The sequence below is a fragment of the Buteo buteo genome, chromosome 13 (assembly GCF_964188355.1).
Source record: "Buteo buteo chromosome 13, bButBut1.hap1.1, whole genome shotgun sequence".
Lineage (NCBI taxonomy): Eukaryota > Metazoa > Chordata > Aves > Accipitriformes > Accipitridae > Buteo > Buteo buteo.
Window position 1 is genome coordinate 35,172,577 of NC_134183.1, and position 23,660 is coordinate 35,196,236.

The following is a 23,660-nucleotide window of genomic DNA, read 5'->3' on the forward strand; positions in this document are numbered from 1 at the left end:
ACATACTTATAGTCTGGGACAATTGTTCATGACAATACCCATTCCCTTGTAATCTACTATCTCCCTGCTGCATGTGTACCCATGAACGCACACTCTACCTACTCTTGTCCCAGTCTGTATGCTATTTCCTTAATCCCTTAAAAACAGGCTTTTGCAGACAGTCTTGACTGAGGGTTTGTGCGTAGAAGAGGTTGCAAGCCACAGGGAAAAATATAAATGGACAATTTCTTAGCCTAGGACATTTAAGATAGTTACAATGGAATTACCCACGATACTGTCCATAACCCACGCTTACCCATTTCCCTACTTGGTGCAGAGCACATTTGCTTTGCCCATGCTTGTTCCTGAATTCCCAGGGTCTTTATTAAAGCATCACAGGGTAATGCTAAAGTATTTTCCAACCACCTTAAAGACTGCCATAAAGCAGCAGCTGGTGTATCTCTCCACACAAGTAGCCCAATGCTTTGCCAAGTACTGATACACTGAAGCACCCTAAGAGAACAGCTAAAGGCTGGAGAAGGGACAGGCAGGGAGAAAAGTCTTTGAACAAGTGTTTAGGAGGTAGCATATTGCTCTACTTTTCTACCAGACACAATGAATAGTTCATGTGGAGGTCCATACAGCTACAAAAAAAGAGAATGTCTCACTGATATTTTACAATCACGGTCACATTTTGGATTTCTTGTTAACTACAGAGCTTCTAAAGTCAAGGACCAAGACAACAGCATTTCTGCAACCTCCTAATGCATTTGCATTCAGCACATCAGAATCAAACGGCATCAGCTTCCCAAAACTTTCAATCCAGGCTAGGAAAAAAGTAGAGGAAAGGAAAGTGTGTGTCTCTGACACCTGAGTTGACGGCACTGAGAAATTAAGCCATTTACTTAATTTCACATGCGGAGTCTGTGGCTGATTTTAGACTTGAAACTAAATTTCACAGCTCAGATATCCAAATTTCAGCCAAATGACTTAGCCAAAATTCATGGGTTTTAGTATATCACTGAAGTGCAGGTGACTTGGATCATAAACAGCAGTATTTACAACACACACAAGATAAGGTCAGAGGCTGACACTTCCTAATTTTTTTAGTTTTTTAAAGAAATGAAGTTTGTTCCCTTTCAGAAATATTTTGGACAGCTGTACAAAAGCCTTGTCAGATTCAACATAGTCTGTCCTCAATTGTGATAGCAGCTCAAGAGTATAAACAATAGCAGCTACAACCTGTCAGTTATAATTAGGTACAACATCAAATCCATCCATCATTAATAAGGGAATTTATCCTAGCAACAAAGACAACCTATTATTCACATTGCTACTATTATCTAAGAGATTTGTCACTGAATAAGAACACAGAAACAATATTACTGGCTGGTTTTGGAGTCTATTTACGGAAGCATGCTTTAGGGGAGCACAAGTTCAGCAGTTCAGGGGAGGATGTGGAAAAAATGTGGGGAAGAGAGAAACTGGACAATCCAGAATAACAGGATAACTTCTTGCTCTTTTTTCAAAGTTTATTTTTAATACTGGTTCTGGAGGGTAATGCTCTGGGGCAGAATTTGACTTGAGAAAATTACAGAAGTGCAGCCTTCCAGTTTGGAATGCCTCAGTGCATAACAGTGGTATTGCTGTGGAGCATTAGAATAAAGAGAGCCTTTAAAGCAACTGTTTGTATAGGTATGGGTTTATATGAATCTTCCTCTGATACTCCAGAAACACCACATCACTGAGTAGCTGACATGAAACACTGAAAATATGTAAAACAAAACACTGAGATGACAGTACAGGTTACCTGACTCCAGTCAGGCTCTCTGAGGCCAGAAGAGGGAGGAGTCAGGAAGCTGATTCTGTCTGTCATTTGAGAAGAGCAAACCATTTCTTTCCCAAATACCAAACATATGTTCCCTCTCTGCATATTCAATCTATTTCTTTATGTTTTGTCCATATTCATCTTATTTTCATTCATTAAAGAATTCTAAAAAGGAGGATTTTTATTATTATTATTATTTGGTAGTTGTTAAAACTTGACATTCCCATAAAATAGATGATACGTTAGAACATGCTGACAGACATGCTTTACACTGAAGTATGTTTTCAAGGAGTTGTTTGAAAAGTAAGTGAACCTGGAAAAGGACAGCGTTCTGGCATTCTGCCAGTCAAAAGGCAACACTCAATTCCCTAGATGAGGCGGGACAATTTACTTTGGAACGGATTTACAAGCGATTTTAGACAGACTGCAACCTCCCACTGACTTCAGTGGTAATAAGGTTCCTACATACTTGATGGAAAATAACACCTTAGTCTTTCTGTACTTAATTTCCCAAAGTTTGTAAAATGCAGGTAATGCTACTGGAAAAATGAAATAAAATTATGAGGGGTAAGCATACAGCTGGACCTACAAATTAATTCCATGTCTGTAGAAATCATTAGACTTGCAATTATAATCATTCATATTTTTATTCATTAGGTGTTCCTGCACAAGAATACATGACCAGAAAGGAAACTAAAATAAAACCTAACAGCATCTCAACCAGTCTTTTAACTGCCTAGATGCACACGCAGACTACTGCGAATGCAAGATAGTTTAACCCTTCTTTTCACAGAGAACCTGCAACCTCACTTGGGGATCTGAGCATCTAGTTGGGATTTCTTTTGTTTCCAATTTGGGAGGTGTCTGCTCGAGGCTGGAGTTTGCAATGAGAAGTCGCTTGGCTCAGCAATGTCAGCAGTATATGGCCAGGCTGCTGAAAGAGTACAATCATGGCCTATTGCACTGGGCAAAACACGGCAATACTTTTTCCACACAGTTTTTTGACTTGAATGGTGCCATGAATATCTATTATTCTTTTTTGATGTTGGTTTTGACCTACAGCAGGTGTAGGGAGGTGAAATTCCAAAAAAGGTGAAAGTCTCCTCCTTCCATTTGAGTAGAACAGAAAATAGCAATCTAAAGTACACCAAGCTGCAGCAGCATGAACTTGGTAATACCGACATCGACACATTTGGTATTGCTGCACCAGATGGAAAAGTTCATTAAACTAGAGTGAACACAAGCAAATGCTTTTAAGGGAAATGGAGATAACCTTCCATTCCCCTTGATCTTCTCCTCCCTCACGTGTTTTGTTGTTGTCTATTATGTTTTAACAAGGTTACACTGAACTCTTCCTAGCCTATGTCAGTTCTTGCTCAGATGTGCACTTCTCTCAAGATTGAAGCCGAGTTAAAGAAACTATGGTTGGTATGCCAGCCAGCTGGTTTTAACAGTATAATTACATTCCAGACAATGCAAGAGCCTCAAAGGAAACTTCTCACACCAGAAGTCTCAAAGCTATACAATGTAGGAAGACAACAAAACTCAAGCCTGGTTGTAATTCAGAATTATATTAGACACTGGGAAGGTAAAAGACACACTTTAACATTTTTGAGTGATCCTGTTTAAACTGCTTCCACTCCATGTACTGATTAAAATAGAAACACCTAGGTGCTGAGCTCAGCTCGGTCAGAAAGTGGGGCTGCCTCAGGCATGTCACTGTCACTTCATCTGTCTACTTTACAGCAGTACCTTGAAAACAGCAGTCGTATCCATGGATAGAACTAGATGGTTCTGACTCATGTTTACATCAAATTATGAACACACAATTCTGATTTAAAAACACTGTCTATAGAAGAGTAGGGTAAATGTTTCAGTCTCACAGCATCCTTCCCCACTACCCTAAACATGCTCTATGTATCTAAAAGCAAGATTTGGGACACAACATCATACACAAGGCACCGTTATCATAAAAAACCAACAGCTTACCATAGGAAGGACTTGATAGGAAAAATGAAAAAATGAGCTTTCACAATATAAGACGGTGCATACAGTTTGAATAAAAACATGAATTTTATATTTGTCCTTTTTTCCTTCACATTTAAGACATTCAGTTGTGGGAATGCAAGCCTAAAAGGGTTTATTTGCTATTAAAAACCCTACTCCAAACAAAGACAAACAATGTAATTCACATATGTGGTTGCCTGTGCTTAGGAAGCCAAAACACAGCTTAGAGATCTAATTTTAAGTTTACTAGACTTTGCAAAGTGTGCCAGTCATTGGCTCTCTTTCTCCAATTGGATGATAAATTACGTTTGGTCACTTGACAGCAAGAAAAAAAAATTACACCCAATCAAGTGTCATATAGTCTCTGACCTCTGAATCAATATGATATCTTTAACTCTTAAAGCAATTTTATTTACATAATAAATGTAACCAACAGCAATTAGTTACTTTACACTGTCATAAGCCAAGTCAGCTTCACCGTCTGTTAGCATCACATTGTCCTTTCTGCAGTGAGTGAGCTTACAGCAGCCTTTGCTTTGATTTTGTAAAATCTACAGTTAGAGCGAGTAAAAATGCTAAAAATATATTATGAAATCATCATGTGTACATTCTTAAGTTAATCTACATAAACATAATCACAGATAATAGTGTCTAGCTAACCTGAATGCAGGACTTCTCTAGATTCAAGAAGCTGGTTTATTTAGTTTCAGCAAAGAAGGGTCTTTTATTCTCAGTTACAACAATTGTTTTTGTCAACAGTTTTGTTCATCATGCCTTTTTGCCACTCTTAAATTCAGATCGGTTTTAACTTGTGATCTCAAGCTTAAAAAGTCTGCATCTTATTACTTTTCCATCTTTTTCACTCCTATTTCTTTTCCTTGGAAAAACTACACTAATAATTTTATCCTTTCATGGTTGCATTTTTGTTAACTTTCAAAGCAAAGCCCTTGGGAACTCTTGCTGAATACCTTTCTTAAAAAATCTCAAGCCTGAAAAAGCTGTTTTCCTCTCAAATTTAAGTGATTAGAGCCATTGCTCTACTGCACGTAATTTTATCAAGCTAAATACTCTCCTCCCTCTTTCCTTACGCTTCAGAGATGATTTCTGCTAGTTGTAATTGCATTGGCATGCTCTTCCCACCAGCCAAGAAAGGATTCTGTTGGTAACTTCTTCTACAACCTATTTGTATGCTCTCAGCTCATTTATGAAACACAGCTCAAACCAAAGGCCATGCAAGGTTCACAGAATATATGCATAAAAGCACTTTCCTGGAAGTTTTTTGTAGGAAGTCTGTGGTTACAGCCATGAAGAACTGGAACCCTTCTGTAAACTGACTATAGCAATAATTTGTAGTATACTTTATTTTTTATAGACCCTTTTTTTTTTTTTGAGACTAAACCAGGATATGGTACAGCAGAAATTCAGTCTAAGCAGTGAATAAATAGTATGTCCAACAGCAAAGTATTTACAAAGAAACCAGAGTATGACAGCTGAAACAACAAAACAGAAATCCTAGCATGGCAAGGTCACTGAAGGGAAAGTACCTTGCTGCTTCCATAAGACTTTATGGAATGAAACTAAAAAACCCCAAAACCTTAATCTGTTAAATACTCTGCTGACACCTCTTATAACTTCATAAAGAGCTTTAAAAATAAAATTATCACAAATGTCACTGTACTTCCTGTTTAAGCTGGGGAAAAAAAAAAAAAGTGAGTTTTGGTTTGTTTGGTGGGTGCTTTTTTTACAAACAAAATGCAAATGAAATGGCTACCTCTCCTAAAGCAACTAACTACACAGAACCTAAACTGCGGCAGATGCCAGATTATAACAATGATCTAAAACTTTTCTTAATAAAGCATTTAACAGGAATTTTACTTGGCTACTAAAAAGTAGATAAATTTTTCATGTGTGTGAAAGGCACAGAAGTAAATCCAATTCACAATATACTACAGCTCTCTTTTGAACCTTTCACACAAGATTATCATAGAAATATCACTAACTTACCACAGCCCTGTGATATAGACTGGAAGAAAATTTTTATCATGTAAGAAACAACTAACATGGCTTCATTTCAGGCTAAGTGCCCGTGCAGTGTCAGGGTGACTTCTAACCAAACCAGTTAATGGTATAGAGAAAAGTACCACAATACCACTACTCTAATAATATGCTAATTTTTAAACCTAACAAGATGCACTATTTTATATAGATAGAGAAAAAGAAATCAGCTACCACTTTTGAACACACTGGCATTTTCACTCACAACCACAACTCATGTTTTTACTAACTGATTGTATAGCACTCTAGAATACAGTGACTTTACAGGGCAAGTTTCAATACTCACAACATGGAGGTGCTGAGCACCTTTGGACATATGCTGACTCTGATAATGTCACCGTCTGGCACCTTTCAACCACATCTCTTTACAGCTCATGCAAAGATAACCAACATATCCTGGCCCAAAGATGACGATCTCTGTGTCCACTGCCAGAGGAGAGTCAGAACAATAGAGGAATATGGATTGAAACAGAAGGATCTAGTTTACTGGAATAAGTAGAGAGCAAATAAACCATTTGAAATTCAAAGCAAGATTATTAAATCTAATGTTTCTGAACAATGCTATGAATTATTACAGGCTATCAATAAAGTAACATGGTATCTGCATTACAGCCAATCAATGCCTTAAACACCATTTTGGGTCATTAGCCCTGCATCACAAGAAACCGTGCCACCTACTGAATCATCACCAGCATGTCCTGAAGCTGTTAAATGTTTTTGGAAACTTGCCAATCACACAGTGACAAGCAATGTGGCCCTTATCAGCTCTGGAGGTTGGAGTAGCAGAGTCTGCAGTGATACAGCACTGACAAATTCCTGATAGCCTGGCAAGCATTTTACATAATCTGAAGCTCAGGAATAAAATGCACATGATAAAAAAAATTTTCCCCACTTTTCACACTTAGCTTTTAGATTGAATATCAGCTCTCGGAGTGGTAATGAACAGAGTCCAGAGACCTAGGGAAGGTTAAAGCTGACTCATGCTCAGCAGGAATAGCTGATTTGATAAGCAGTTCCTTCTGCTATGTGGAGCAACACCAGCACATATATAATATGCATGCAGAAAGTTAGCACACTGTACCTTTGTGTTAAAAGGTCCAAATCCAGCTAGATATGGACTGTATATATAATATACCTGGGAGCAGATAAATTTTAAGAGGATAGCAGTATTATGGTTAAATGATTTTTCTCCTTCCTCATGTATGAAAGATGGAAATCATGCTGGCATTTTAATCAAGATTTTAGCAAATTATCTGTAAGGCCAAAACCACAAAGGGTTGCTGATACTCCCCTTCCACTGTTCTTTGTGGAGTCTTCTGGTCTGCCAAATAAGAGGTAGAAGTTATCTCCTCATCTTATTTAATCTTTACTATATTGAAGTAAACAATCTTTTCCAGAAGCAGGACAGCACAGAAGCTACATTATTTGTTCCCACCGCTCTTCCTACATACACAACAGACAGAACAATGGAAATTCTCTCTCTGTGAGGATTATAGGGCCACAAAACTCAGATATTGAGGTTAACTACCCTCTCACAGAAGCTGTATATTCTGTAGTAAGTAAAGATTAGAAGCCCTGGATTTCGGATACAGTCACCCACTTGTGGTGTAAATGAATCTGCAATATGGGCTGCCCAAAACAGGCCAGTTACTCCAAACCAAATATGCTGGCACTAGATAGAACAAGTCTAGCTCTTTGAGTGATTTTATATGTCTCTCCTCACCAAAGCATCACTGTGCGTCACACTCAGATATTACAGCAGCTTTTCACTCCAGTTCAAAACCACCAATGTAGAGTTTTAACAATTATTAATAGATGTCACCTGAGCTAAATAAAGCTTGACCATCAGACAAGTATCTGCAAGCCCTATTCTGCGCAAGATGCTACTAATTTGTCCAATGCTTTATTGTTGTTAGTCCAGTGGGGAGCTGCACTGTTTATTTTATGTGTATTTTTACTCATAAGTAACATTTTTCATTTAAAAAGCATGGAATGAATACCATACAGAGTCTATTTTCTCAGCTGTTCAAATTTCCATCTGCTTTCTACTGAAATGCAAAGTGGAAAAAACAGTTTTATTTTTACAGAAATGGCAAAGCAAAGACTGGGATTAGGCTTAATATTCAGGGGTTAAAGACATTACTGAATTTGAGCTTTCTGAGCACTGCCTACTGGGGTCACTCAGCTCTAATTATACTTTCAAAGCCAGATATGGACTCAGGAGATACACTGAGATCACTTCCATCATTGAGAGGGATGCTGGTAATAAGGAATTCACTCAAAAAAAATGCACAACTTTGTTACTAAGTAAGACTAAGGCCAGTTCTAAATAACCAAGACCAGTTCTCAGTTACTGTAGGTAGAGCAGCTTTGTTATTGGGGGGGGGGGGGGCAAAAAACCAAAAACAAACAACAAAAACTCTCCCGTATTTTCTCTGCACTTCCTGTAACAAATCAAAGATTTTGGACACAGTTGAAAGAACACTGAAAACTAGCAGGGAAATTTGTTTAAAAAGCAAAAAGCTAATATCACTCATTTTGCTAGAAGGAATAAAAAAATCCAAAAGTAATGACTGCATCAGACAGCCGATTACAATCATAGTGATGGTGACCAAGTACTGGATGCCAAAACTGTTTCAACAAAAAATTCAATATACATCAAACACATGACATAAAAGATTTTTGTAACAAGAAACAGTAGTAGAGGTGCTGGTTAGTGCTCGGTAACTAAACTTACATTTTGCATCAAAAGCAAAGACTTGCTTTGTGTGTGTTATTCTTCCAAATGTAAAGAACTAATTCAAATTATAAATTAATCTAAGAACAGAGTTACGGTTCATGTCTGAGAAAGCCCAATACTGAACAATTTCTATAGATAGAAAAAACATTCCTTGTACGAAGATACTGTGCAATGTGTGTTAAGGGTAAATTTCCCAGCTGCAGTCACACCCCTCTGTTTACCAAGGAGTCCACTTAGCTGGATGACATGACTTTTTATCATAGATTTCCAAGTTCCTCCTCTACAAAGAATCCCTCAGTTATCTCTGCCTTTTGTTGTCATTACGTAAATAAATATTTACTAGTTACACTGTCAGAACAGAGATTATGTGCCAAGCTCCAAGGTCCCATTACCACTGGTAAAATGTTGCATTTGCTGTCCTTTTAAGCTTCACCCAGAGAAAAAGGTTTCACCTGTCTCAGTGAGCGGAGCTGATCCCCCCACACAAGGCAGGGAGGAGGTAGGAACTTGTAGCTGGAGAGGGGGGGACAACAGGAGGCACGATAGGCCATAGATGAAAGATCTAGCTTGGCTTTAATCATGACACTGCTGCTAAAAAAAACCCAAGAAACATGAGGAAACAACTAGGTAGTGAAATTTAAGCACATACAGCAGAAAATTCCTCAAAGTGAAATACAAACCATCCTAACATGCAGAAAAATGTCACAGCCTTGCTATAAAATTGATTTCCACAGTCTAAGCCCGATCCACTCAAATTTAGCTCACCTTTTGCATTAACAAGGCATTAACTTGGGTTTCTATGATTAGGCACAGGACCCCACAGAAAACAGCCATCTCAGTACTCTCCTTTCCACAATTTCAGCAAGCCCTGCCTGTTTTTCTTGTCAGAAGAAAAGCTCTTACAATTTTAATGCCCAGCTGCCTTCCTCAGAGGCCACCATGCTGTATCAGCAATAAACTGTCTGTCTTTCCCGACAGAGAGGATTTCAAACTAGCAAGTGAACAAAATGCTTTTCCTGTTTCTCATGCATACTGGAAGACTTAGTTTTGATTTCCTATGAAGACCAGTTCACCAGACTATGCATCTTGTATCTATACAAGATTGCCTACCTCTGCAGAAAACATAGCAAAACCAGACAAAAGCTGGAGAAAGTTGAGGCTAGAGATGAGCATAGTTCCCAGACACTGAAACAGGCAAGAAACTGGAATGGCAGGTGGTAAGGCTGGCACACATTGTAGAGGAAGGTAGAGCCCCTTCCCTACAGTGAAAGGACAATAATGAAGGAAAGGGGGAGACTTCCTTACCCAGAAACATCACTCCAAGGTTTGTCTCTGTTGAGCACGATCTAAGTCCTTGTACACTGCAGAGAGCTGACCTGCGGTGCGCAGGACACTGTCTCAGGACACTGCAGTGCGATTCCTGCACCACCGTGCAGGAACACGCTTTCTCAATGAGCACTGTCGTGAAATACTTCCGGACAGGTTCCGTGACACTTCCTACCCTCTGCCCAGGCTTGACATGTAACAGTGACACTGCCCAGAAGGCACAAATGTCAACAGCTCTCTACAGCCTGGCTGGCAACACATTTAGGGAATAGATTAATGACTCTACGGTACAGCCTTTTATAAATTACACTGCACGTCACTGAAATTCTAGCACTCTCTGTGCACATACTACCACCGTCAGTGTTTGCTAGTACAACTGGAAGAGGCTCCTGCAGGTTTGTACAAGACCTCCTTTTGCCCAGCTAGACAGAACTACCCATCCGAATCACAAAGCTCTCCAGTGAGCTTTATGGCTGCCACTTTCCTGGGAACTATACCACTAGCTCAGCAGGCCAGTTCTTCCTTCTCTCGGACTGCACTGGCCTTGACTGAAGTTTCCATTCTTGGTTGTCTCTTGCTGTGACCTCCCTTGCCACAAGAACCAGTTATTTGACCTGCTGCATATTCCCAAGAAGTCAAGTTAGCCTCCACTTCCTCACATTTTCCAGGAAGCGTTTCCATTGCTTTGGCATGCCGGTAGAGTGATCTACTACAAACATTCCTGCAAATGGCTTACACCAGGATCTTCCTCAAAACAGGCAAAACTGTTAATAGGTTTCTTAAAAAGTTTATTAAAATCAATGGTAAAGAATGCGGTTTGCCATTACTTGAATAAAAGTTACGTTTAGCAACATAAACTCATATTTGAGGAGGGATACATTTTGCAAGCATTCTATGGAAAATAATTTTTCAAGTATCCATTTTTGATCAACAGCTCAGACACAGAAAGAAACTGACCCTGTCAGAAAGTCTGATGCCTTCAAAGAGTGACAGCATTAAATGCCTGGGAGGACTGTATAAAGTACTCCCAAATCACACAATCTACTGCCCTTGGGAGAAGGGGAAAGAGAAGAGAATCTTCTAATACCTTTGCAGGCACTGATTACTTTATACCACATTGCTTTCTAGCTCTTCTAGTCTTCCAGACTAACTAGTATAACTGAGGACTTTTAAAATAAATATCCCTATAACATATTCATCTTCAGTTAAGTATTCTAAACTCTCTCCTCCTCTTTTCATAAGTTTTGAAAAAGAAAAAAATTAATATTTCAATATTCTAGCAATAAACTGTACTATAGATTTCAAAAGGGTTCTTTTTTTTTATTTTAAAAAGTTGAAATTTGCTGAATTCATTTTAGAGGCTCCTCCTCTTTTTAGGCTCCCTTTCAGCTATTGCTAGAGAACGTCAGTCCCCACAGACTTCACACTTACAAACCAACTGATATTATCTTGCAGAAAGTAACTTTAAATATACATATATGATAATAAAGTATTGCACTCATTCAGCATAGGCCATGATAAGCTTCCCAAGTATAGCTGCTAGAATGAACAAGCCCATCAGCAACTTTTTTAATGCCACATGCTTGACTTGTTGTTCCCTGTATGCACCCTTCGGAGAAGCTGAGCAACAGAGGTGTAAACTTAAGATTAATATTTAAAAGATTGAGGGAATGTTGGGGCGAGGCAGCTAGTTACAGCACACAATCTGCAGCTATGGAAAACCTGCTGCCCCTCTCTGCAAAGAGTTTTCTCTCACACCATTGCCTCAGCACAGGAGACAACTGCATTTCCAGCATTGAGTTTCTTCTAGCTCAGCAGTGATTCCGAGAATGATTTGGTTGAGGAGTCCACAAACACGCCATTGGCAGGGTTTTATACAGCTGGATCTGAAGAGCCTTTGCTGCAGCTACCTTCAGTGCTGCACAGTGACAGGAAGGGTCTAATTTTATCACCAGACCAGATATATCTGAGCCTTGCTAAGGAGCATTTGCAGTATTTAATAGGAGCCTCCTTTCCTAAGTACTGTGCAAAGACTTTCAGAAAAACAGGTGCTGGCTGTCGGTGAGATCCTGTATTTTAACTTCTGACTGAATCCAAGCTAGAACAAGCACTAGGCCTGTATTAATGACTACTTTTGTTCTCAAGAAATCACAGAATCAGTTAGGAGGACATGAACAGGACAGACTCTTCACAGACGTCGTTTGAAAACCTCTGTTTTGTAAGTGACTTCCGTTGCCAGAATGGTAATAAATTAATCCTTTCACCTGCCTGTAACAGTCAGCAATTAAAAGCTTGTTGTGAACATATTGAACTAACAAAAGGCATCTACAGGTTCTAAGGGCATCAGTCAGCATTGGAAAAGACTCTTGCATTTCAGTCACCACAACCTGTCTACTGTGTTATTTTTCTTCTAACAAAGCAAGATATCATTTGTTGCTGGCCCTAATCAGTAGTTACTGCTCAGAGATACAGAGGCATGATAACCCCTTGACACTCTACATAAAACACACAGCTGAAACAAGAGGTCTGCAGAGCTCCTCACAAAATCTGAAAGTGAAAATACACTGACAAAGACAATGTGATGTTATATTCATGGGCATGTGTAACGTTTACAACTTGAACACATTCAGAGTAAGGGAGCTAATTCCAATCTTGCTGCCCTCTTGCCACAATTTACAATTACAGGGTTTTCCTTGAAAAATCGTAACAAGAGCAGAGGTCTGCTTGTTACAATTTGCCTATTTCCTTCAGGTCTTTCAGGGAACGTTTTTGCCTACAGACCTCAGTACTAAGTAGACTTGGATATCTCATCTACGAGAATTATTACACATAAAATGCTGGGAACTAGAACATGGTTTTGTAGTGGAGTTTAATACCCCCTTTGTCATGTAAGGATGGGTCTTGCTCATGTACACACCTACTCCTTCTTCTGGCTTATCTAGAAAAGGTCTTTCTTGCAGAGAATACACCCATTAAAAAAGGCAACAATTTCAGATTCCATGTCTGAGTGTAGTCTCCTCTAAACCAGCCCATCACCTGACATATAGCGAGTACCAGCTCCATGACATAACCCTGGGACCAGCCATGACATGCAGCCAGGAAAGGAGGAGGTTCTGCTGTGACCATGCAAACCTTTACCAGCCTGATGCCCTTCAGGCATATTCAAACAGCAAGGGCCAGCCTTTACCAGGTTGTTTCAACTACACTTCTCCATTCAAAAGGCCTAATAACCATCAGCTTGAAGAGGAGAGTGAGGTTCATCATCTCAAAAGACACTGGATTTCCAAAAACAATTCAGGAACCAAAGTAAAAATATGCTACTTGGTTTCCAGTTTCTCACTTTAGCAGTTTGACTGTTACAGCACATACTAGGGCCTCCTAGGTTAAAAAAAGCACCCCTTTTACACCCTGCATACACACACTGAATTTCTTTACTGCTCACTGTTGTCAGATTTTCACTTTCAGGCTGATGTTCTCAGAACCAGTCAATACTCGAAAGTAAGTAGTTACAGAAAATATCCTAGTTGAGGCCTTTGTGAGAGGGAAGGAAATGAAAAAACAACAAAAATCCAAACCCAGAAAAAATCTCCCCTTAAATCTTCTCAACAACTCTAAAGATAAAATAGCTGGCACTGCAAAAAATAAGATTTGGCAGGAAACCAGCTTCAAGTGAAGTGTTTTAATGTAACTAAATTATTGGCCCTTGAAAAAGGGTAATTGCACATACACAGTCATTTATCAAAACCAACTGCCAGACGTTGGGAAAGAAGCCAACATGTGTATAGTCCCAATTTAGCTATTTGCATACTAAAAAGAAAATAATTGGAGGGCTGGACAATGAATGGAAACCAGCTATCCTCACCCAGAGCACTGTATGTTGCTAAGTGACTGGGGGAGCCCTGTGTCATCCAGCTCACAAACCCAGCAGTGTTTAAACAGGTGCTTATGGTTAAGCATGGTAATAGTGCATTAACTCCACCTATAATTAATACCTGCAGATAAACCTGTATAGATTAAAAGCTATATATAGGTATTAACCAGTCCAGCTGAAATTTTGACAGTTAAATCTTTTCAGGAATACATAGTGTTTTGCAGGCAGATATGAACATGTCTGTCAGTGCTCGGAGCCAGTTGAAAACAACAGTGCTGTGCAGCGCTGTTCAAAACAACAAGCCAAATTAAAGTGCTGCATCTATGACGACAGCACAATGGGTTCCTGTTTCCTAGCTGGTTTAGAGAATGGACAGGTGAACTGAGTCTAACGCACAGACACAGATGACACCTACCTACAAAAGACAGTGTAAACAGACCTTTTGTTGTCCTAGTTGCAAGAAAAGAAACAGGAAAAACAGCACACTTAACCTAAAAAGAAAATAATATCCAAAGTACACTTTTTGTAAAAGGATGTGTTTCTCTTGTTGTATATTGCAATTGATTTAGGCTATCATGTAGTCATTGTTTTAAGATGTGGCAAATATCCCTACGTGTCAGCTTTTAGAATAGTGTGGTGTCATCAGCATGAACTTACCTTCCTAGCTCTTCCCCAATTTCGTAAACATCCTCCACCTTCTGTTGCTTGAACAAAGCCATAATTGGACTTCTCATTGATGCACAAAGATGATGCAACTAGAATATTAAGAAAGAATGACATTCATTACGATTTTCCAACAGGCAAAGAATCAGTAAAACACATTTCTGGTATAGTCACTTTAGATCCATTGCAGCTCACTCACGGCCAAAGTTACCATTGATCAATCAAAAGAATTAATTTAGCAGTCTCAGCTAAATAGCAAGGGTCCAAATCTGCAAAGAGGCGAGTGCCTATAAGTGAAGAGGGTTCTTGCCCCTCACTGAAGTAACTGAGCACATATTTAACCAGAAGCACAGAACACACATTGAAACATAAATGTGACCGAAGTAAAGCAACTAATGAATAATTTGACAAACTTATTGGCAATAAAGTATCCATGCTACAATAGAGAGCTAGCATGAGACTCAGCATTACAGGCTTCTTCATTAAATGTCAGCATGCAGACCATGAACCAAGGAGAACACAAGGCAGAGCTTCCTTTTTCTCATGTCAGGCAGTGTTTCTGAAGCACACAGGCAGGACAGCAAACAGAAACCTGAACTACTGTTGCAAAAAGGCACTGTGATTCCATTTACAGAGTTTTCAGCGCAACATCTTCCATCACACACTAGACGTTTCAAATGAGAAAAACACAGGCAGCATCTGTTGCATGCATTAACCTGTGTAACTGTGAAATTTGTTTCCTGAACACAATCTTTTAAGTTGATAAGCTCTGTGAGGTCTGGAAAAACAAGCCTCACATTGGTGCATACAAGCACCTGGGAGTGCACTATGCTATGCTGCTTCCGGAAGAGAAGATCATCAGAGATCACATTATTCCTCGTGTCCTGGTTTCAGCTGGGATATAGTTGATTGTCTTCCTAGTAGCTGGTACAGTTCTGTGTTTTGAGTTCAGTATGAGAAGAATGTTGATAACACTGATGTTTTCAGTTGTTGCTAAGTAATGTTTAGTCTCAGGTCAAGGATTTTTCAGCTTCTCATGCCCAGCCAGCAAGAAAGCTGGAGGGGCACAAGAAGTTGGCACAGGACACAGCCAGGGCAGCTGACCCAAAGTGGCCAAGGGGGTATTCCATACCATGTGACATCATGCCCAGTATATAAACTGGGGGGAGTGGGGGTGGGGGAATCGCCGCTCGGGGACTAACTGGGCATTGATCGGCAGGTGGTGAGCAATTGCGCTGTGCATCATTTGTACATTCCAATCCTCTTATTATTGCTGTTGTCATTTTATTAGTGTTATCATTATCATTATTAGTTTCTTCTTTTCTGTTCTATTAAACCCCTCTTATCTCAATCCATGAGTTTTACTTCTTTTCCCGATTTTCGCCCCCATCCCACTGGGGGGGCGGGGGGAGGAGTGAGTGAGCGGCTGCGTGGTGCTTAGTTGCTGGCTGGGGTTAAACCACAACACCTTGGGATATACCCACACAGCAACATAAGTTATGTTAACAGAATGGATTTTAATACAATAACCAGCCAACCAATTTACATGTTTGGTGTTTCCTGTGTAGATGAACACTAGCATTAACCCCAGTGGCCCAAACAACATCCAGTACTTAGATCAGAACGTGTAAAAGAGCTGTAAGGCCTCTAGCACCACAATAAAATCATAGAATCATAGAATGGCTTGGGTTGGAAGGGACCTTTAAAGGTCATCTAGTTCCAACCCCCCTGCCATGGGCAGGGACACCTTCCACTAGACCAGGCTGCTCAAAGCCCCATCCAACCTGGCCTTGAACACTGCCAGGGATGGGGCATCCACAGCCTCTCTGGGCAACCTGTTCCAGTGCCTCACCACCATCACAGTGAAGAACTTCTTCCTTATATCTAACCTAAATCTATCCTCTTTCACTTCATAGCCATTACCCCTCGTCCTATCACTACATGCCCTTGTAAAAAATCCCTCTCCAGCTTTCCTGTAGGCCCCTTTAGGTACTGGAAGGCTGCTCTAAGGTCTCTCTGGAGCCTTCTCTTCTCCAGGCTGAATAACCCCAAGTCTCTCAGCCTCTCTTTATAGGATTGCTGCTCCAGCCCTCTGATCATCTTTGTAGACCTGCTCCAACAGGTCCATGTCTTTCCTGTGTTGAGGACTCCAGAGCTGAACACAGTACTCCAGGTGGAGTCTCATGAGAGCACAGTAGAGGGGCAGAATCACCTCCCTCGACCTGCTGGTCATGCTTCTCTTGATGCAGCCCAGGGTACGGTTGGCTTTCTGGGCTGCAAGCACACATTGCTGGGTCATGTTGAGCTTCTCCTCAGCAAACACCCCCAAGTCCTCCTCTGGGGTGCTTTAAATGCTTGGGGTTGCCCCGACCCATGTGCAGGACCTTGCAGTTGGCCTTGTTGAACTTCAGGAGGTTCACACGGGCCCACCTCTCAAGCCTGTCGAGGTCCCTCTGGATGGCATCCCTTCCCTCCTGTGTGTCGACTGCACCACACAGCCTGGTGTCATCAGCAAACTTGCGGAGAGTGCAAGTTTAATCTAACTACATTGAGCCATATAGTTATTCTCACACATCTCTAGGCTTCAGCAGCATATCTGTACTTCTCAATGTAACGTACATTTCCTTTGAACCCCAGATGCTGCTTGCTTCAGACGCAGCGGGGACTTCCAGGTTCTATACTTCTATACAGCTCCTGCATGTTTTTAAATAGCAGTCTTTGGCATCTGACTGTGGTACACTGTGAAGCATATTTCACAAGCAAAGCTCTATTTTGATCCTTTAGAAATAAGCTCAATTCAACGTTGCAAGAAGATCCAGCTATTTCGATAAATCAGCAGACTTATAAAACAGGACAAAGTACCAAAGAGTAATTGCAGGGTTCCTGCCAAGTTGAAATGCACATATTTAAGATTTTTCTCTAACAAAAGCATATACCATAAGCAGCAAATACATTGTAGAAATCCAACAACTTGTTAAAACGCACCCAGTTTTTGTTGTGCACTCACCTCAGAAAAAAGACTGGCTGCTTTGGTTTTTCCCTCCCTTTTCATAAACCATTTGCTTCTAACACATGGGAGGCATGTTGAGTATCAATTAAATTCATTTCCAAATATGCTCCTTCTATTGCTTCAAATGAACAGAAATAGTCTCTTAAGTACTTCTACATATATTTTTGGCCAATGTTAGCAAAACCTACGCATTAGGAGAAAAATTGACTGCTTTATTTCAAGCAGAAGGGCTACTGCATCAACAGTTACACTGATACTAGCTGGGAATAACATTCACTCTTTCAAAAACAGTAACAGTAAGTAAAGGGATATCAACAAAATCAGATGTCCCTCTATTAGGCACTCAGGACCAGTTACACAACACACAAGCTGAGAAGGGGTACCTGCTTCCATCCTCTAGTGACACAGTTTTGTGTAATTCTGTGGCAGCTCTCATCATATACTTAACATCTTTGTGCAGTGCATCCTTTTGGATTGCCATTTCCAAAGTACAAGGAGATCCAGGGGGACTTTGCGACTATTCATTTCTCTTCACTCCTTTCCCCTTCACAATGTACTTACTAGGTGGGGAGCTTCTAATGGCCCACATCCACCCTACAGCCTGCTCTCCTCTACGCTCTTTCCTCCAGGATGGAGGAGAAGATACGGGGCACATGCATTATTCTGGCAAGCCCCACTCCCTGTCCCCAAGGGACCCACAGCTTCACTCGTATCAGATGATGGGAAATGTGTCAGCTATACATCAAAACTGCATCCTCTCCTTTTTGAAGGGTGCATAACATGCATACTATCCCATGAGGTGTGCAGGTGTGACATGACATGACTGACATGCATCTGTCACATGACCAAAACACATCCATTTCTGTCACGTTTCAGAAGTTACCATTTCCACTGCACGACAGACACTTGCAGACACCTCATGGAGGAGAGGGAGGTGCAAGGTGCCCCTAGCAATAGCTTTCATGCCCTCAATAGCAGCCTTACTGGAGGTCTCCATTGGAGATGTCATGGCTCTCTTAAAGGCTCTGTGAGGCCTACTGCATTTTCATTAACAAATGGGTTCAAACCCCAGTTTCAAAACTCTGCAATTGAGACAAATTTGCCTCCCACATCTTCCTGTTATATCTGTGCTCTAGTGGTGATCTCTCTCATCCAGCTACCTAAGGCAAATAATAGAAACCACACAGGTTGTGACACTGAAGACGAGAATAACCATAGCACTATTAAAGCATACTGTAGAAATCAACACTTGCATTGGTGAACCTTGACTAGATGTATGACAATGTGGTGGGGGTTTTTTCCACTTCCGCTTTCCATACCCATGCTTTCTCAGACATTTTCTGGCTGATCCTTACATGGCCTGTATTTTCAGAGTTTTTCAAGATGAAGCCAGGTGAACTGTTCTGCTACTTTGCTCGTTAATTCCCTTCCCAAAGCCATGTTCATGCCTGGGACAAAAACATCTCTTTTTTGTCTCAATGAAAACAAACAACTCAAATTCTGCTTTGTAAGCAAATTATTGTATTCCTCAAGCAACCTTTCATAATCTCGGAGAAAGCTCATTGGCCAATATTGCTCAGGGCTTGAAACTACAGTCAATAAATGCTTTAGTAGCATTTACAAGAATGAGGACATCTCTGAGCTATTGGCTCTATACTAAGTTTATGTAACGTTGCTTGCAATTGTTCAGAGCAGGATTTTCTGAAGTGTTGGTACAAAACCTAGTTCAACACCCACAGACTTCAGAAAAAGCAAACAAAGGACAAAGCCAAGCCTTGCTGAAAACCCCAAACCATTTGCTCATCCTGAATTGCAAGATTAAGTTCTGAGCACATGCAAAAGTCAAGTATGGGAAAATGCTCACTTATTAAGAGATACTGCTGAGACTTGCCCAAAGACTGTAAATCCCTCAAGCTGACTACTCCCTTATCAGAATCCAAGGTATGTGGCTATAAATAACGTTAATGCAAACACACCTGAAAGAAAACCATTGTTCTAAGAGAGACTTTGTCATTCAGAAGAGCAAGTTAAAAACAGTGCTTTGAGAATGGGAAACCCACCCAAGATGCCTCTGGGAACACAGCCACTTTATGTTTGATTGACAAGTTTACTCATTTCCTAGCATCCTCCAAAGAACATATCTACTTCTGCAGATGCATAGAATCCATGTAATATTATCTCAAAAATAACCAGAAAATTCCCATCCCTTTTGCTGATCTTTTAACTTATACCCTTGTTCTGCAAAGGTCAAACCAGCAAGCTTACTCTCAATACCAAGGAACCGTTCAAGCATCCAGGTCAGCCTAGAGCCTTGGTTTTGAAGACTGAACTCAAAACTGTTCCAAAGCGTTCAGACCCTCCAGTCATACCTCTGATGTGCCGGTGTTTCCCATGTCTATCACTTCACATTATCTTATGCTGCCTTTCACACTCATTACTTCTGCAGATATCTCTCACTGTTAGTCACAGTTAGCAGATGCCCAAAATAGATCATACACTTGATGATGCAAGACAATTGTCATTAGCAAATACACAGCATAAAGGGGATAAGATAAAAAAGATAACCTTCACGCACTTAAAATTCATCTGAAATAAAAATGCCATTCAGAAGCATAAACACAACCTTCCCCAGATATTATATGCTGATCTTAGGAAACTAAGGTGATTTCACATTCAAAAGATTTAAACTACACTGTTTTTGTTGAACTCCATTTGCAAGTACAGAGCACAAATATACCAAAGGAGGAATGAGAGACAATTTTTTTCTCTGGTTAGATGGTGATTTCCTTATGCTGGTCAGTGAAAGCAGACTGAATTAGAGATCATCATTCATCTTTGACTCATTCAGACCAAGAAGTTGTACATTCATGATCTGAGGAAACAACAACAATCAACTTCGTTTTCTGATACACTCTTTATGCTAATGCTTCTGGGGCATGCACCCAAACAATATTGCAATACAATGAGTCAGAACAATTTCCAACCACTCAGCGTCTGCACCAGAATTCATTAAAACCAGGAAGATGCAGGAATCTGCTGCAGTCATATGTAGATCAGACCAGAGCTTTAGGAGCTCCAAGGCAAGCTCTGCAGCAGAGATAACCTTCCGTGTTCTTTCACAGAACATGCCATGTCTACTCCTCAACCATCTCATGTTGGGGTCATCTCTTCTCTATCAGTCTCTTTGCTCTAGGATTCCTAGCAGTGAGCATTTTAATACGAAGACCAGCTTCTACTCAGCATTCATATTACTTACTATGTTTTCATACTGATAGTCCATAGTATAGTATACATACAGCGTACTATACTTCACCTTTTACTCCTGTATCCAACTCCCCTTTACGCATCCCAAATATCACAAGGTGGCAAAGTATTGTTTACCTATGCAAATGATTTTCCTACAGACATGTAACAACACTGTAGCAAAACCATAAATAGAATACAGAACTCTGAGATTCCGGTTTCAGGCACTAGAAATATGTCCTGTTTGATCTCTTCAAGTTCCTAAATTCAGTCATACCTAAAATTAGATCTTATTTACCCTAAGAAATCATGCTGTTTCTCATTATGATCTAAGGCATAAATTTAAACACATATATTTTATATCAATACAAACCCTGAATGTAGATATTCTTATTCCAGCACAGAAGTGCCTTTCTAGTGCAGCTTGTGCTGTATGTAAAGGAAATGAAGCTAAAGAAATCCACTCTTCTGAAGAGGGTGACAGAACCCGCCTTAAGAGGAGCAGAGGAAAGTAAGTTCTATTTCTCTCTTTTAAAAAAGGTTTCCCTGCATAGGTAAGTTATTACTCTGTCATTACCAAATTATTTGACAGTCAATAACTGGTCCACACATGTCAAACCCATGACAAATGTCCACCTACCACTGAACAAAAGCAGGATTATAGAAAATAGAGTTGAGAACAAAACTGTTGGATCATTTAGCTTGTCACCAGCCTTGCATTTTTTTTCCTTAGGGTATCTTCTACCCTAAGGAAACCAGTTTCAAGTGACTAAGGTAAAAGCTGAATAATCATACTTTCTCAAGTACACCTGACATGAGCTGAATCACTAAATCCTTTGCCAAAGTCAGAAGCATTCCGTGGCACGTTTTTATATTACAAAGCAATAGTTATACTAAAGCAAAATCCAAAACACATTAGAACAAACCAAAGTAACAACTTCCCTTATAAGTTGTGTTTTAATACTGAAAAATGACCAAAACAATTTAGAATCAAAATTGGACTGTTTAAAAATAGTCATTTGGGGGGGGGAGAGAAAAAAACAAAACCAAAACAAGCCCACCAAACAAATTCAAGCCATATTGTCTTCTAGTTTTGGTGCCTTATGCTAAAACTAAACAGATTTTTATAAACATTAAAGTGCTTTCCCCTCTCACCTTTCTTATCCTGTCTTTCTCTTTTTTTCTGTCCTAGAAAAGAATAAACAATTCCAACAGCAAAAACCAAGTAATTTTTACCCTATGCTTTCAAATAAATGTAATCGAAGCACAGTTAAAAGTTATATTAATTTCAGCAAACTCTTATTTTCACCTAAATATTTTCCTGTCAGAAAACAACAGTAGCCTAAAACTTTTTCCATCAGAAAACTGAGGCAGCTATTACTACCTGTGTGCCTATAAAGGACACAAAACACACCCAACATCCGAGCACTTCAGTCCCATTATAGAATCACCGCTCCTGCCACTAACTCTCAAGGGATCCCCTTCTGACCTCCTGAGTTTACTCTCAAGTAATTACATGTGTAGTGGATGACCAAAGACTGCCTTTCCAAGCCTCCACTTCAAGCGTACGTACCAAATGCGTTAGCTCTGCAGCTAATTACGACTCCCCAGCAGACAGCTAGCTGCCAGTGCTGCCGCTGTAACTGATCTCAAAGCCCTCACATGCTTGTGCGATGAGCTTGGTGTGAACGCCTCGACAGACATGGCGCAGTAGGAAGCCCGCAATGCCAGGCACGCTGGCATGGCATCGCAGAGACCCGCTCCCCGTCCCTGAGGCGCCTTCAAGGATTATTACCGCAGATAAGACACATCACTGCCCCAAAGTCAAGTGAGATCTAGCCTATGCAATCTATGTTTCTTTCACAAGCAAATAAAGGACATAGGAGAGTCTGACACCTACAAATGTTTCAGAACAGATACCTCTAGAGAGGGTCAGAGTTGAGCTTCTTTCGCTCCCGCATTAAGCAGGTGAACATGCCTATTTTGGTCCTTTTGCAGCTGGCGACCGATCAGCCAAAGCAGCAGCAATTGCGACACATTTCCACCCTCTCATTCACACCTTCATTCTTGACTGTCTCCTAAAAGGATGCAGGCCAGGCCAAACCAGCCCCTGCTGTGCTGCATCGCCCCGGGGACCCCCGGCTCACTGCCCAGAGGAGCAGGTGTTAAGAAACCTACCAGATCCCAGTGAAGCTCTTTGAGGGAAAAGACAGGAAAGAACTTACAGATAAACACGATGAAATCACACAACATTTTCTGAACGACATCAGTAAGCTGAGGTGTGAACCCAAAACCAACTGTCCCTGACGGCTTTAGATAGAAACAACGCCAGACGGAGCGGTGTGTAACACCAAATGGTGTACTTCTGTAACTATCGCATTCCCCAGCCCTTGCAGGACCTGCTCAAGGATCAGTGACAGCTGCTCACAGAGGAGATGATCCGGGGAGCTGCCTTTTCCCCTGGCCGACAGCTGCGGGACAGCGGGCAAGGACAGCCTGAGGCGTCAACACCACTAAACAGGTTGTGCGGACGGGATGACCGACTGTAAGCCACCACCCCAGCACCTCCGACAGACCTGCGCCACGGCCACCAAGACTGACCCGCGGGGAGGGACCCCACCGCCCAGTTGCAGACCCCAGGACTCGTCCACGACGCCGAGGAAGAGCGGGCAGCGAAGGGCGGCCCGGCCGGCTCCCCAAAGCCCTCCCCAGCCAGGCGGACTTCACAGCTGCACGACTTCAGCCTCTGAGCTCCGAAGCAGGCGGGACCACCGTGAAAGCGGCTCAAAAGGAAAGACGGACGAAGAGAGAAGCAGGGAGAGGGAGCCGAAGATGGGGAGGGGAGCCCCCGGCCCCGCGGAGGGCTTCGGGCGCCGCCGGCTGAGGGGGACAGTGCCCACTTACCGCCCGCCTCCGCCGGGCTCCCGAAGGCGCTGCC

At 41.1% G+C, this 23,660-nt stretch overlaps 1 protein-coding gene across 5 annotated transcripts in view; it reads right to left on the reverse strand.

Annotated features, from left to right (window-relative positions):
- The window catches only part of DAPK2 (death associated protein kinase 2), a 61,589-nt gene extending 37,929 nt beyond the window's left edge, over positions 1-23,660 (reverse strand). For 3 of the 5 annotated variants that reach the window (XR_012652833.1, XM_075045538.1, XM_075045534.1), the window contains exons 1-2: positions 23,627-23,660; positions 14,464-14,561 (exon numbers count right to left, since the gene is read on the reverse strand). Coding sequence is in view for 3 of the 5 variants with exons in the window: in XM_075045538.1 (XP_074901639.1) it covers positions 14,464-14,540 (77 nt within the window). In the remaining 2 variants the exon portion in view is untranslated. Of the gene's footprint in view, positions 1-9,914; positions 10,054-14,463; positions 14,562-23,626 lie in introns of those variants that run through there. The other 2 variants (XM_075045536.1, XM_075045535.1) reach the window with 2 other exon arrangements.